The sequence below is a fragment of the Pseudophryne corroboree genome, chromosome 4 (assembly GCF_028390025.1).
Source record: "Pseudophryne corroboree isolate aPseCor3 chromosome 4, aPseCor3.hap2, whole genome shotgun sequence".
Classification (NCBI taxonomy): Eukaryota; Metazoa; Chordata; class Amphibia; order Anura; family Myobatrachidae; genus Pseudophryne; species Pseudophryne corroboree.
The window spans coordinates 397,537,089-397,553,739 of NC_086447.1; the positions used below are offsets into that span (position 1 = coordinate 397,537,089).

General features: G+C 46.0%; 1 protein-coding gene across 1 annotated transcript in view; it reads right to left on the reverse strand.

Moving 5' to 3' along the window:
- DST (dystonin) overlaps positions 1 to 16,651 on the reverse strand; it is a 1,076,884-nt gene that overhangs the window by 978,654 nt on the left and 81,579 nt on the right. The window contains exon 3 of the mRNA XM_063919308.1: positions 2,824 to 3,015. Within this exon, the coding sequence (XP_063775378.1) occupies positions 2,824 to 3,015 (192 nt within the window). The remainder of the gene's footprint in view (positions 1 to 2,823; positions 3,016 to 16,651) is intronic.

Below are 16,651 nucleotides of genomic sequence, written 5' to 3' on the forward strand. Positions count from 1 at the left end.
ACCCCGCCACCCCTGCGGTCCAGTCTTGGGTTGTGGATGACAGAGTAGTTTGTTGGTACTGCAGCCTCCAATATAGGTGCTGCCTTTTCATCTAGCCAGGTCTCTGTAATACAGGCTAGATCTGCAGATTCAATAAGGTCAGCAATTGTTACAGTCTTGTTTCTTATAGATCTGGCATTACAAAGGACTGACCTGATTGGGCATACCAGAGGGCCTTCAGTTTTCTTTATGTTAAGTGCAGGAGCTCTGGGTATGGGGGTCACAAAGTGAGAGTTGACAGTTCTGTCCTTCCAAACACAGGGCCGTCTTTTGGGTATCACTTCTATTTGATTGTTCTTTGAGTATGGGGGTGAGCAGGTGGGCAAAGGACTTAGATGGTTCCCGGGGGAAATACATTTCCGGCCTGCTCGCTTCCCTGTTCGCTTAAGTAATGATGCTTAATTGCATACTTGTGATTCTACAATTGTATTTTCAACCGCAGAGTCATAGTGTATAGATGTGTCCAGGGCAAAGACACAACAATCATCATTGTCAACTGAAAAGTAGTTATGTAGGTGCAATGCTTGTGTGTCATAACTAGGCTTTTTAGAGTCTAAAAAACTAAAAATAGGTGTTTTCAATCCATGTTTTAGAAATGTATAGGTTTTAAAAATGTCAGTTTGGGATGTATGAAAATAAAACAAAATCCTGCAACATATCATTATGCTTGAAACACTAGGCCTTTATTACAAATGTGTCCTGCTACTTCCTTGCAGCATTTGCTCCTGTGATGTGTACATATCATGGGAGCACTATGCTGCAGGAGGCTGCGATCCATTCACAGCAGCAGCTTTCCCATAGAACCGAATGGATCATGGGTGAGTGCGTACGCTCACACCTGCAAATCTCTGGAGCTGACAGGTGCACGGCGTACGCTACGCAGCAAAGCTGTAACAGGACACATCTGTGTAGATGAATTATATATGAAAACTACTCATTCCACAATAATGTATATACAGTAGTTTCAACTTAAGTAACAGAATTAGGGGGTCTATTCATGAAGCAGGAAAAATCATCTGCTCTGTACGATTGTATAGTATGCAAATTATAAATGTTACTTCAATAGTGATTGGTTACCATCGGCAACTTCTCCACTGGCTCACTTCTCCACTCTTATCACTGCTTCATGAATAGATCCCTAGGTCTTTTTTAGATTCTAACACCCAGATTAGGTCATTATAGGTCCTGTTGAAATGAAGTATGTTATTCCCTGGTACATAAACATAAAAGGAAACTGACATTTTAAGTGTAATGAGTAACGATTAGAGTATGTTAGAACCTAAGAATCCTGGGCATAGTCATAGCTAACATGTTTTAAGTTAGTTGTGACTGTAAATAAAACACATCTCAAAGGAACGCGCTTAGCTCATATTTGCAATTCCTTATTGTATGCTAGTGTGGCCTGTCTATACTGGGAGATATGCCACTGTGTTGCTGCTCCCCATTACCCTTTCCCTGCAATTATTTCTGAAAGATGGCACTGACACGAGATATTGTAGCATACTCGATCTTTCCATATCGCTGCATATATGCAATGCCAGTAAAAATTATTTGGCGGAAGGGGGCTACTGCTGCAGTTTGGGAGGAGGGGCGGGGAAGTGTTACTGCCCATAGGCTCCTCCTTCTCTTAAACATAGCTGTGAACTGCATTTTCTTGATTAATGTGAGCTGCTTATCCAGGAGGACGGGCCGCAGACAGGTGCACTACATCAATTTTACACTGATACATTTTCATGTTGTGCAAAAATCTTATGTGCTACTCTCAATTAGACCCATAGTGTTCAATTCTATTCTGGGCTTGTCAGTCTATTTTATAATTGTGCAGGTGCTAGAAAAAACGGGGGGAAGAGGAGTGATGGCGCAAAAAGGAATTGTATACCTAAAATTATTTATATTTATTAAATAAACACAAACAGCAATAATTAAACAATCTGTTCATTGGATACATTTAATAAAACACTTATAGATATGTCCCCGTGGAGCCAATGTATTAATATGTTTACCATTTAGAACTGTATACAGTAGGTACTGGACATAGATGGAGGAAACCCTGTACTTTATAAATAAGATAAGACATATACGCAGTGGCGGTTCTTGCCACGGGCAAGCAGTACTTTTGCACGGGGCGACGCCTTCCGGAGGGCGCCGGCGCCATCCGGAGGGCGCCGCACCAGGGCAAGATCCGCCACTGTGCCCCCCGCAGTGCCCAGCTGTGCCCCCCGCTTTGAAGGGAACCAGACGCGTAGCGTCTAGTTTCCCTTCATTGAGAGGACCTTAGTTGTGCGGTGCGCGATGACGTCATCGTGCACTGCACAGCAAAGGTCCTCTCCATGAAGGGAAACTAGACGCTACGGTCTAGTTTCCCTTCATGGAGAGGACCTTTGCTGTGCAGTGCGCGATGACGTCATCGCGCACCGCACAGCATAGTGGCACAGACACTAGGGGTCATAATTGACCTCTAGTGTCTATGCTGTTCTATGGGAGAGACGTAATATAACGTCTCTCCCATAGATCGAGGAAAGGAGAGAAGAGCGGCGCCGGCGGAGGAGGTCTGCAGCGGTCTGGATCAGGAACGGGGATGGTAAGTATACTTTTTTTTATTTTATTTTTTCTTTCAGCGTCGCTACAGGGGCATAAATGGGGGCGTAACTGACCACGCCCCCATTTGAAGCCACGCCCCTATATTTTGCCCGGGGCGCCACAATCCCAAGAACCGGCCCTGCATATACGGGCCTAGACTATTTATGCATAGGTGATATTGTGCAGGAGACACAGGATACATACCGGTTTCCTAGTGGGTGTAACTTGCACAGACTGATAAAATTCAGGCTGGACCCTGCTGCTTCTCTTGATCTTTCTTTTTCTTACGTTGGAAGATGAATCTTGGTCACTCTGCTGGACCTCAGCTAGAGGCTTTGTCTCTTCAACACGAGCTCTGGCATACCTCCTGAGGTGACGAGGGCTTGGCCTGAATCCCTAGAAAAAATAAGAGTCTTGTTACATTACTTGCAAAGGGAAAGTGCATAGTGAATACGTGAATGCAAACCCAGTTTAAAGGTATGCAAACACTAATGTCTTTTAGTGGAAACATTTATACGGCTAATGTTTACAAGAACTGATTGTGTAATGTACCTTTACCTTTAAACATGTCTATTATCCTGTAGTATATGAGCGAACACAAATACATTCCAAATATAAATCATTATTATTTTCAAAATACTTATTGGGGTGTACATTCTCAACCCATAATAACTTAAAAAGTAATAATAACAGTATGCAAAAATGCATAAAACATCAAGTACAACAGGACACAAGTGATGGACTGTAAACCTTATCAGGATATGTGAGATAATGTAGACATGTGCAATTGCAAAGCAGTAAACCAAACAACACCGTTCTCAAACATATACATCTAGGCCTACCAGCAGAGCAGTAGGCATGGAGAGATAATAGAAATAAATAAAACATTAAAGAAACAGTTGCAAGGCATTTTATAAGACTGTGTTATGATGAACACATAATCTGAGCAGATAGCATAGCCAGGGCTGTAACTAGGTGTGCAAAGAGTGTGCTCCGCACATAGCGCTGCAGGGTAGGGGGCGCTGTTGGCAGAACTTGTCAATTATGAATTATCTAATTACTTTCACTTGCAGCTTCCTTTCTTTTTGAAGCCCAGCATCTCCTGACCGCCACTGTCGCCTATCCCCACCCCTTTTGTCGCTAATACTTAAACAGCATTCATGGACTTGATTTGAGAGATCTTTGCTGTTCGGTCGCACTGTCCTTTATTACATTTTGGGATGCCGATGAGCCCAGGATTCAAACCCATTGACAATGACATTGCAGTCGGACACTCTATTCATTGAGCTATCTGCCCTTGCATAGAAGGCTAGAAAATTCCAAGCTGGAGAGCTTTAACTATTTGAAGCTTACCTTGTACTTTGGGAAGGGGTGATCAGCATTGCGGCTGGGCAGATCTACGTAGTGTGTGGCTGTAATGGAATGGATGTGTGGATGCACACCATCAGACTGGTAATGCGGCACTGGGCAGTAGCATGATAGAGCCCAATATCACACTCTCATATACCATCACTGACATGGAAGAGAAGCAGCTTTACAAGTAAGAAGCTGTCAGCTGTGCCCTCCAATGTCAGTATTTTAGGTGTCCTCTAAACCAAGGCACCCTAGACAACCTCATGTGTTTGCCTACTAGTCCCAGGGCCGGATTAAGAGCCATATGGGCCTGGACCTGAAAATATTCAAGGGCCTATTGTGAGAAACAGGGGAGGTGTGATCAGTGCTGTGTGGGTGTGGTGAGAGCCATATGGGCGTGTACATCCCCTACACTATCAGCTCCAATAAAGAAGTAAAAATATAAGAAAAAATGCATAATTTTGTAAGAAAAATAGAAATGCAATCTTAATAGTTATGATTTATAGCTGACCATTTGGTCAGCTGATGGCTATTGATCATACTGTAATGATGATGGGCCTATTTTTATGTGGAGGCCTGGAGCTGGAGCTCCATCCACCCCATTGTTAATCTGGCCCTGAGTAGTCCCAGACTTGGGTATGTAGAAGCACTCAGTAAAGAAAGGCTGAGACAATAACCTGTACTGTAATGACACTGGGAGAGTCAAGAATGAGGAAGAAGATGGAATAGATGCATATCAGGAAGCACTGTAGACTTAGTAATTCTTATACTGTAATAAATAATGAGCTGTTGCATGCAGTAATCTACAAAAGTCACTATGAAAAGCAAATACCAACAATTTTTATATTTTAATTTTTTTGTCTTTTTTGTTTTTATGTACTGATGCCAGACAGTATCATCAAAAGTTATCCCCAAGATATTCAAAGCAGCTTATTCCCCCCTGCATGAGGAGGCGATGAGAGAAAAAACACACTTTCACTAGGTAATCATTCAAAATGATATATTTGGAAGTGATTTTGTTTAGAAGAATTATTGGGATGTAGTGGGCATCCCAGCATTCGGAATCCCACCAGTCAGTAGACTGAAGCCAGAATCCTGACAGCTGTCAGAATGCCAGTGCTGGAATCCCGACAACTTGAATCCCGGACGTAAGCATGCCAGGGAGGGTTAGGCTGCAGGGGGAGGGATAGGCTGCAGGGAAGGGAGGGTTAGGATGAGGGGGGAGGGGTGGGTGTTAGGATTAGGGTTACCTGCCTCCAGCACCCCCGACAGGATTTCAAGCAGGCGGGATGCAGGTGTCGGTATTTCCTCCTCATGGGGTGGAAGCCAAACTAAGTGTTAACGTTGGCTGGAGGGCGTAAAGAAAAGGAGGACTTCGTAGGAAGATAACTGTAGTTTTAATGAATAATCAGGCTGTACATGAATATTGGAGAAATAGAAGAAACTGGAAGAATTAGAGTCTATGGTTAAATGACTTGAAGAGTGAAGCTGAAGAACTCTGGTAAAGAAGAACTGAAGACTGTGTTTTATGATTAAAAGACGAGGCTGAAGTACTTGGACTTTGAAGAAATGAAGACTGTGGTTTGTGATTGAAAGACGAGGCTGAAGAACTTGGACTTTGAAGAAATAAAGACGTCTGCGGGAACCGCCGTTAGCACTTGGAACTCCTCTACGACCAGGGACCCTGAGAGCGCTTCCACGAGTGGCAACGGACTTAGACAGCAGGACTGAAGCAGCGTTTAGGTAACCGATGGATGAGAGCAACCAGGACCAGGGAACCAGAAGGAACCTGGGAGCACAGAGCTGGAGAACCTTTCACAAGGAGGTAACTTGAAGCACTGGCACTCTCCCTCTGAGCCAGCCCCCTTTTGTAAGGGGAGAACATGCAGGATTGGCTGGACACAGATTGGGAACTTCATTGGTAATACTCTGGTCTCCAACATGGCTTCCCCCCAGCACAGGAGACATACTTAGCTGTTAGTACACAGCTTTAGCCAGCTTCTGTCTCTGACACACTACACTGTGTCACCACTAGAGGACCTTACTGCAGCGATCACCGCCACAGCGCCCGGCTCTCCAGACCCTTGGCCCCCGGCCCTTGGCAGCCGCACATCCGTCCAGGAGGACCCGCCGCCAGCAGCTCCCTGCCGCCGCAGCCGCGCCAACCAGTGGGACGGTAACCCGCGGGAGCACCCGCCGGAGGTAAGGCTCCGGAGCCTGACATCCCATACCCAAACCGTATTATTAGCTGTCAAATTACTATAGCGGATAAATTCACTGTAGTCTCAAAACAATAAAAAAATAAGAATACATTTTCCGATTCCAGAATAAGACAGAAATATAGTGTTCCTTTATAAAATGTGTGTGTGATACTTTGTACTTATATGGCAGCTATAAAATGATTACTAGCAAAAATAAACGAATGATGTCATGTACCGATTATGGCATCAACTACTCCCTTTTATTGACACTATGATTCACAAGGTCATGTCTTCAGCAAGGCATAAAGCCAAGCACTATAGTCAGCAAACAAATGACGTCAGCATTGGAGCAAAATATCTAAATCCCAGTCTGGCATCTAGTTTCCGTTTGTTTGGCAATAAATAATGGAGAGAGACGGAGCTTGCCAAAAGTACTCATGCAGCGGAAAAATGTATGTTCCAATCAAAGCGAAATACTGGGCCTGATTCATAGTTGTAAACTATGCTGATGTTTTCGCAATTGAGAGATTATCGGGGGACTATTCCGGGTCATTGTCGCTATGCACGCACACAGTTTTTCTAGAAAGAGGGCGGGATGCGGGAGATCTGCTTACTCTTTATGAGGAGTCTCCTGCAACTTCCAGGAAAGTAGGCAAGTATGAAGTGGCGGGTGGGTTAGGTCCATTTTCAGAGCATGTATCAGCCTGTACGCAGGAATCACGTCAGCAACATTCTGAGTGCCCATAGACTCACTCAGGAAAACAATGTTTACACATGAGGCAGTGCCCCAGTGGAGTTTACAATCCATATTCCCTACCACATGGACACACACTAGGATCAATCTTGGACCTGATTGTAGATGTGCAAAAAAATGTCTGCATGCCAGTCCCTATCCCACCCACAGAGGTGCGAAAACATTGCACAGTGGCAATGCTTTCACACCTGCCGAGTAGCTCCCTGCCTATGCAGCCTAACTGCGAAGGCTGGTGGCTACCCGCCATGTTTTTGACAGCAGCCACAGCCCGTCCCACAAACGGTCCGGACACGCCTTAAATACTTAAAAAAAAAAAGCTTTTAAAATCCACATATATACATAATCCACCATACAATCAGGCGGCTGTGCGTGCCAGAAAAAGTGGGGTGACAATACGTGCCCACCCTATAAAGCATGTGACGTCTAACAGGTACCTCCCGAGTTAATAGCATCGTCTCATCACTGGATAGGCATCACAAATTGGTCCTGGTGAAACAGGTCTGCTACAGTCCGACTGATTTAGTCGGACTGTAGCAGACCTGTTTCTCCAGGAAACAGGTCTACACCGTAGACCCGAACAGCCAATCACCTTCTTCTTGGCACAACCCAGGTCTAAAAAAACTGGGTCGCGCCATATAGACATAAACAAGTGCACTGACCCGGAACCTGGCAGACTAAATATTTTTTTCAGAGATGGCGACAGCCTTGTCTCCATCTCTGCACCAGCCACGAGCGGCCAGTGATCAAAGCTGCCAGACCATTAGCTGCCAGTGCTTTTGCATCAGTTGGTTTTTATATCCATACCACCTGACGCAGAGCACAGACAGCAGAGCAGACAGTGGCCAGACAGCTCCAGCGCCGCAATCACAACTCTCATCTTTGAGAAAGAAGGAGGATCTGCACTACCTGGCAGGGTCAAGGTGGTCCACGGCTACTGTAGCAGCTGTGCCCACACATCTAAGGTGAAACATATACATACTTGCCTACCTGACCCTCTCCATGAGGGAGAAAATGCTCTGTTCCTGGTAATGTATGATTGCCATCACCTGTGGTGAAACATCTTTCTTATCAATTAACTAGCTCACCACAGGTGATGGCAATCATACATTACCAGGAAAGTCCAGGAACAGAGCATTTTCTCCCTCATGGAGAGGGTCAGGTAGGCAAGTATGAACATATATGTACGTGTGCATGTGTGTGTATGCTCTCTGTGTGTTTGTAAGTATGCTATGAGAATGTATGTCTGGTGTGCATGTGTGTGTATATATATACATACCTCCCAACATGACCCTCTCCAGGAGGGACACAATGCTCTGCTTCTGGACTTTTCTCTTAATTTATAATTGCCAGCACCTGTGTTGAACATGTCAGTGGATTAGAAAGGTGTTTCAGCACAGGTGATGGCAATCATAAATTAAGAGGGAAGTCCAGTAGCAGAGCATTCTGTCCCTCCTGGAGAGGGTCATGTTGGGAGGTATGTATATACCATGTCATTTTAGTGAACATCGTGGTGCTGATCCAGATTCTTTGAGATATATTGGGATAGAGCATGTATCCTTTCCCTAGAGACTTTAATTCCAAGAGGTCTTAACGAAAATTATGAAAGTACCCCGTTTATTAGAGAGATGTAAAATCATTCCACTTGTGTGGACCACTTTAAATGATTCTAGTACAGGTGACTGGATCGATCTTTATTCCATCATATACCATACTTGCCTACCTGACCCTCTCCAGTCCAGGAAATGCTCTGTTCCTGGACTTTCCTGGTAATGTATGATTGCCATCACCTGTGGTGAAACACCTTTCTTATCAATTAACTCCCTTACCACAGGGGATGGCAATCATACATTACCAGGAAAGTCCAGGAACAGAGCATTTTCTCCCTCATGGAGAGGGTCAGGTAGGCAAGTATGCATATACCTCCAAGCACCGCCCGTACTTTCACTGTAAATGGGAAGCCAAATCACTCGACCTGGATTATTCCAACTAGGCCCTTTTACACCGAGCAACAACACGGGTTATGCACGCTCATGTGCAATATCCCGTGTTATATGCTGTCGGTGTAAAAGGGGTATAAGATCCAGGAGGGACAGAATGCTCTGCTCCTAGACTTCCTTCTTAATTTATGATTGCCATCACCTGTGCTGAAACACCTTTCTTGTCCATTAACCTGTGCAACACAGGTGCCGGCAATTATAAATTAAGAGAAAAGTCCAGAAGCAAAGCATTGTGTCCCTCCTGGAGAGGGTCATGTTGGGAGGTATGAAGATGTAATACTGCTATCTCTGTTGTTCCATCTAAGATATAGGGGGTAATTCCAAGTGGTATCCGTTCACATGGTCGACCATGTTATGGTCGACAGTCATTAGGTCGACCACTATTGGTCGACATTGACATGGACACATGGTCGACACATGAAAATGGTAGACACATTAAAAGGTCGACATACGTTTTTTAACTTTTTCTTTTCTTTTGGGGAACTTTTCCATACTTTACGATCCACGTGGACTACGATTGGAACGGTAATCTGTGCCGAGCGAAGCGGTAGCGGAGCGAAGGCACCATGCCCGAAGCATGGCGAGCGAAGAGAGCCATGCGAGGGGACGCGGTGCACTAATTGGGGTTCCCAGTCACTTTATGCAAAAAACAACACCAAAAAAAGTAAAAAAACTCATGTCGACCTTTTCATGTGTCGACCATGTCAATGTCGACCAATAGTGGTTGACCTAATGACTGTTGACCATAACATGGTCGACCATTCATACCGGAACCATTCCAAGTTGATCGCAGCAGGATTTTTGTTAGCAATTGGGCAAAACCATGGCCCTCATTCCGAGTTGTTCGCTCGGTAAATTTTTTCGCATCGCAGCGATTTTCCGCTTAGTGCGCATGCGCAATGTCCGCAGTGCGACTGCGCCAAGTAAATTTGCTATGCAGTTAGGAATTTTACTCACGGTTTTTTCTTCGTTCTGGTGATCGTAATGTGATTGACAGGAAGTGGGTGTTTCTGGGCGGAAACTGGCCGTTTATGGGAGTGTGTGAAAAAACGCTACCGTTTCTGGGAAAAACGCGGAAGTGGCTGGAGAAACGGAGGAGTGTCTGGGCGAACGCTGGGTGTGTTTGTGACGTCAAACCAGGAACGACAAGCACTGAACTGATCGCAGATGCCGAGTAAGTTTGAAGCTACTCAGAAACTGCTAAGAGGTCTGTAATCGCAATTTTGAGAATCTTTCGTTCGCAATTTTAAGAAGCTAAGATTCACTCCCAGTAGGCGGCGGCTTAGCATGTGTAAAGCTGCTAAAAGCAGCTTGCGAGCGAACAACTCGGAATGAGGGCCCATGTGCACTGCAGGGGAGGCAGATATAACATGTGCAGAGAGAGTTAGATTTGGGTGGGGTGTGTTCAATCTGCAATCTAATTTGCAGTGTAAAAATAAAGCAGCCAGTATTTACCCTGCACAGAAACAAAATAACCCACCCAAATCTAACTCTATCTGCACATGTTATATCTGCCTCCCCTGCAGTGCACATGGTTTTGCCCAATTGCTAAAAAAAATCCTGCTGCGATCAACTTGGAATTACCCCCATAATACGGCTGTCCCTGTTGTTTTATGTAAAATGTGTCTTTTAGTGAAGATTTAACAAAGTAAGATTTTGATAGGGTTATATACCCTTTAAATGTTGATTATATAAAGATGTTTTGGAGGTATTGAAGCATTTTTTATGTATTGTTCTACTTCAATTTCCCAACTATCACTTGTTTCTTTTTAATTTCTCTTTAATATCTTGTTTTAACATTTGTGTAACATTGCTGCTAGTATTGAAACTGCTATAAATGGAATGCTTTGATTATGAAATCTTTCAGTAGAAGAAGTATGTTTTAGTGGAGTAATTGCTCCAGGTGTCATGATTTATTAAGCTGCATCTGTGTGAAACCAGCACTATAAATGACAGAGAGAGGTAAATTAGAGAGAGAGAGGTAACATCATCTCAATTGTTTTTGTATCACTTTAAATGATTCTATTATAGGTGACTGATCAGACTTTGGGGGTCATTCCGAGTTGTTCGCTCGCAAGCTGCTTTTAGCAGCTTTGCACACGCTAAGCCGCCGCCTACTGGGAGTGAATCTTAGCTTATCAAAATTGCGAACGAAAGATTAGCAGAATTGCGAATAGACACTTCTTAGCAGTTTCTGAGTAGCTCCAGACTTACTCGGCATCTGCGATCAGTTCAGTGCTTGTCGTTCCTGGTTTGACGTCACAAACACACCCAACGTTCGCCCAGACACTCCTCCGTTTCTCCAGCCACTCCCGCGTTTTTCCCAGAAACGGTAGCGTTTTTTCACACACACCCATAAAACGGCCAGTTTCCGCCCAGAAACACCCACTTCCTGTCAATCACATTACGATCACCAGAACGAAGAAAAAACCTTGTAAAGCCGTGAGTAAAAAACCTAACTGCATAGCAAATTTACTTGGCGCAGTCGCACTGCGGACATTGCGCTCGCTCCGTTGCGAGAAAAAAATAACGAGCGAACAACTCGGAATGACCCCCTTTATTCCATCTAAGATGTAATACTGCTATCTCTGTTTTATGTCAAATGTGTCTTTTTGTGGAAATTTAACAAAGTAAGATTATGACAGGGTTATGTACCTTTTAAAATAAGATTTTAAACCTACCGGTAAATCTATTTCTCCTAGTCCGTAGAGGATGCTGGGGACTCCGTAAGGACCATGGGGTATAGACGGGCTCTGCAGGACACATGGGCACCTATAAAGAACTTTTAGTATGGGTGTGCACTGGCTCCTCCCTCTATGCCCCTCCTCCAGACCTCAGCTAGAGAACTGTGCCCAGAGGAGATGGACAATACGAGGAAAGGATTTTGTAAATCTGAGGGCAAGATTCATACCAGCCCACACCAATCATACCATATAACCTGGAATACACATAACCAGTTAACAGTATGAACAAACAACAGCTACGTTCCAAGACCGATTCCAACTGTAACATAACCCTTATGTAAGCAATAACCATATACAGGTCTTGCAGATTTTCCGCACTGGGACGGGCGCCCAGCATCCTCTACGGACTAGGAGAAATAGATTTACCGGTAGGTTTAAAATCTTATTTTCTCTTACGTCCTAGAGGATGCTGGGGACGCCGTAAGGACCATGGGGTTCATACCAAAGCTCCCAATCGGGCGGGAGAGTGCGGATGACTCTGCAACACCGACTGAGCAAATGCTAGGTCCTCATCAGCCAGGGTATCAAACTTGTAGAATTTAGCAAAAGTGTTTGACCCCGACCAAGTCGCTGCTCGGCAAAGCTGTAATGCCGAGACGCCTCGGGCAGCCACCCAAGAAGAGCCCACCTTCCTAGTGGAATGGGCCTTTACTGAATGTGGTAACGGCAATCCAGCCATAACATACGCCTGCTGAATCGTGTTACAGATCCAGCGAGCAATAGTCTGCTTTGAAGCAGGCGCGCCAATCTTGTTGGCTGCATACAGAACAAACAGAGCCTCTGTTTTCCTAATTCTAGCCGTCCTGGCTACATAAATCTTTAAGGCCCTGACTACATCCAGGGACCTGGAATCCTCCAAGTCACTCGTAGCCACAGGCAACACAATAGGTTGGTTTATATGGAATGAAGAAACCACCCTAGGTAAAAATTGAGGACGAGTCCTCAATTCCGCTCTATCAACATGAAAAATCAAGTTGGGGCTCTTGTGAGACAAGGCCGCTAATTCTGACCCCCGCCTTGCAGATGCCAAGGACAATAACATGACCACCTTCCAGGTGAGAAATTTAAACTCAACAGGTGTTAAGGGGTTCAAACCAGTGTGATTTTAGGAACTGCAACACCACGTTCAGGTCCCATGGTGCCACTGGGGGCACAAAAGGAGGCTGGATGTGTAGCACTCCCTTTACAAAAGTCTGGACTTCTGGAAGAGAAGCCAATTCCTTCTGAAAGAATATCGACAGAGCCGAAATCTGTACCTTAACAGAGCCTAATTTTAGGCCCATATCCACTCCTGTCTGTAGGAAGTGGAGAAAATGACCCAAATGGAAATCTTCCGTAGTAGCATTCTTGGTTTCACACCAAGAGACATATTTCCGCCAGATACGGTGATAATGTTTTGCCGTCACCTTCTTCCTAGCCTTTATTAGAGTTGGTATGACCTCTTCCGGAATACCCTTCTCAGCTAGGATCCGGCGTTCAACGGCCATGCCGTCAAACTTAACCGCGGTAAGTCTTGGAACATGCAGGGCCCCTGCTGCAACAGGTCCTCCCTTAGAGGAAGAGGCCAAGGATCTTCTGTGAGCATCTCCTGAAGATCTGAGTACCAGGCCCTTCGAGGCCAGTCTGGAACAATGAGTATTGTCTGTACTCTTTTTCGCCTTATGATCCTCAACACCTTTGTGATGAGAGGAAGAGGAGGAAACACGTAGACCGATTGGAACACCCATGGCGTTACCAGAGCGTCTACTGCTATTGCCTGAGGGTCCCGGGACCTGGCACAATACCTCCGAAGCTTCTTGTTGAGGCGTGACGCCATCATGTCTATTTGAGGAACTCCCCAAAGACCCGTTATCTCTGCAAAGACTTCTTGATGAAGTCCCCACTCTCCTGGATGGAGATCGTGTCTGCTGAGGAAGTCTGCCTCCCAGTTGTCCACACCCGGAATGAAGACAGCTGACAGAGCGCTTACGTGATTTTCCGCCCAGCGAAGAATCCTGGTGGCTTCTGCCATCGCGACTCTGCTCCTTGTCCCGCCCTGGCGGTTCACATGAGCCACTGCTGTGACATTGTCCGATTGAATCAGCACCGATAGGTTTCGAAGAAGACCTTCCGCTTGTCGAAGGCCGTGGTATATGGCCCTTAATTCCAACACATTGATGTGCGGGCAGGACTCCTGGCTTGTCCATAGTCCTTGAAAATTTCTTCCTTGGTTGACTGCTCCCCATCCTCGGAGGCTCGCGTCCGTGGTTACCAGAACCCAGTCCTGAATGCTGAATCTGCGACCCTCTAGGAGGTGAGCACTTTGCAGCCACCATAGAAGAGACACCCTGGCCCTGGGGGACAGTGTTATCTTTTGATGTAATTGTAGATGGGACCCGGACCATTTGTCCAGAAGGTCCCATTGAAACGTCCTTGCATGGAACCTGCCGAAGGGGATGGCCTCGTAGGCTGCCACCATTTTCCCCAGAACACGAGTGCATTGATGAACTGACACTCTTTTTGGCTTTAGCAGGTCTCTGACCATGTTCTGGAGGTCCTGGGCTTTTTCCAACGGGAGAAAAACCTTCTTTTGTTCCGTGTCCAGTATCATACCTAGGAACGCTAGTCGAGTTGTTGGAACCAACTGTGACTTCGGTAGATTGAGAATCCAACCGTGTTGCTGGAGTACTCTCAGAGAGAGTGACACGTTTCTCAGCAATTGCTCTTTTGATCTCGCCTTTATCAGGAGATCGTCCAAGTATGGGATAATTGTGACTCCTTGCTTGCGCAGGACCACCATCATTTCCGCCATTATCTTGGTGAAAATCCTCAGGGCCGTGGAAAGCCCAAACGGCAACGTCTGAAACTGGTAATGACAATCCTGTACAGCGAATCTCAGGTACTCCTGATGAGAGGGATATATGGGGACATGAAGGTAAGCATCCTTTGTGTCCAGTGACACCATAAAATCCCCCCCCCCCCCCCCCCCCCATCCAGGCTGGCTATTACCGCTGGGAGCGATTCCATCTTGAATTTGAATCTTTTCAAGTACAGGTTTAGGGATTTTAGATTTAAAATGGGTCTGACCGAACCATCCGGCTTCGGGACCACAAAGAGGGTCGAATAGTACCCTTTTCCCTGTTGGTTCAGGGGAACCCTGATAATTACTTGCTGTTGACACAGCGTTTGAATTGCAGCTAACACTACATCCCGCTGTGGGGTAGAAGTTGGTAAGGCCGACTTGAAAAATCGGCGTGGGGGCACCTCTTCGAATTCCAGTTGTAGGCTTGGGAAACTATTTCCAACGCCCAAGGATTCACGTCTGACCTGACCCAGACCTGGCTGAAGAGTCGAAGGCATGCCCCCACTGGTGCGGACTCCCGCAGGGGAGCCCCAGCGTCATGCAGTGGGTTTTGTAGAAGCCGGGGAGGACTTCTGTTCCTGGGAACCAGCTGAAGCAGGTGTTCTCTTTCCTCTACCCTTACCTCTGGCAAGGAAGGAGGATCCCCGACCTCTTCTGGACTTTTGCGACCGAAAGGACTGCATGTGATATTGTGGAGTTTTCTTTTGCTGTTGTGGAATTAAAGGTAAAAAGGTAGATTTACCCGCGGTAGCTGTGGAAACCAGGTCCGCGAGCCCATCCCCAAACAACACGTCACCCTTATAGGGTAAAACCTCCATATGCTTTTTCGAATCCGCATCACCCGTCCATTGGCTGGTCCATAAGGATCGTCTCGCTGAAATAGCCATGGCATTGGCTCTGGAACCCAGCAACCCAATGTCCCTTTGAGCGTCTCTCATATACAAGACTGCGTCTTTAATATGGGCTAGAGTTAACAAAATAGCATCCCTATCTAGGGTATCAAGGTCAGCCGACAGGGTATCTGTCCAAGCTGCAACTGCGCTACATACCCATGCCGACGCAATTGCCGGTCTGAGCAAAGCACCAGTATGTGAATAAATAGACTTTAATGGAGTCTCCTGCCTGCGGTCCGCAGGGTCCTTGAGGGCCGCTGTGTCTGGAGACGGCAGCGCCACTTTCTTGGACAGGCGTGTTAAAGCCTTGTCCACAGTGGGAGAGGATTCCCAACGTACCCTGTCCTGTGTAGGGAAAGGGTATGCCATATTAATTCTTTTGGGAATCTGCAGCCTCTTATCTGGAGTCTCCCAAGCTTTTTCAAATAACTCGTTAAGTTCATGAGATGGGGGAAAGTTTATTATGTTTCTTTCCCTTAAACATGTGTACCCTCGTGTCTGGAACAGAGGGTTCATCAGCAATATGCAACACATATCTTATTGCAATAATCATACACTGAATACTCTTTGTCACCTTAGGGTGCAATCTAGCTTCATCATAGTCGACACTGGAATCAGAGTCCGTGTCAGTATCTGTGTCCACAATTAGTGACAAGGGACGCTTTTGAGACCCCGACGGGCCCTGTGAGTCGGTCCAATCCGAGGATTGACCCCCTGATGCCTCCCTGGATTCAGCTTTATCTAGCCTCTTATGTAAAGATGCCACACTTGCATTCAACATATGCCACATGTCCATCCATTCCTGAGTCGGCACTACCGACGGGGACACACCACTCATCTGCTCCACCTCCTCCTTGGAGAAGCCTTCCGCTTCAGACATGCCGACACGCACGTACCGACACCCCACACACACAGGGATATACCTATAAGGGGACAAATCCCCAACCAGGCCCTTAGGAGAGACAGAGAGAGAGTATGCCAGCACACACCCAGCGCCAAACTGAAACTGGAAAATCCAGACAGCGCTTTTATATTATTATATAATGCCAATCTTCCCACTCACTGCGCTTCAATGTGCCCCCCTCCTCTTTTTCAGCCCTCTGAAGTGTTCAGCAGGGGAGAGTCTGGGGAGCCAGCGTTCTCTGCAGCTTCTGTGGAAAAAATAAGATTTTACTTACCGGTAAATCTATTTCTCGTAGTCCGTAGTGGATGCTGGGGACTCCGTAAGGACCATGGGGAATAGCGGGC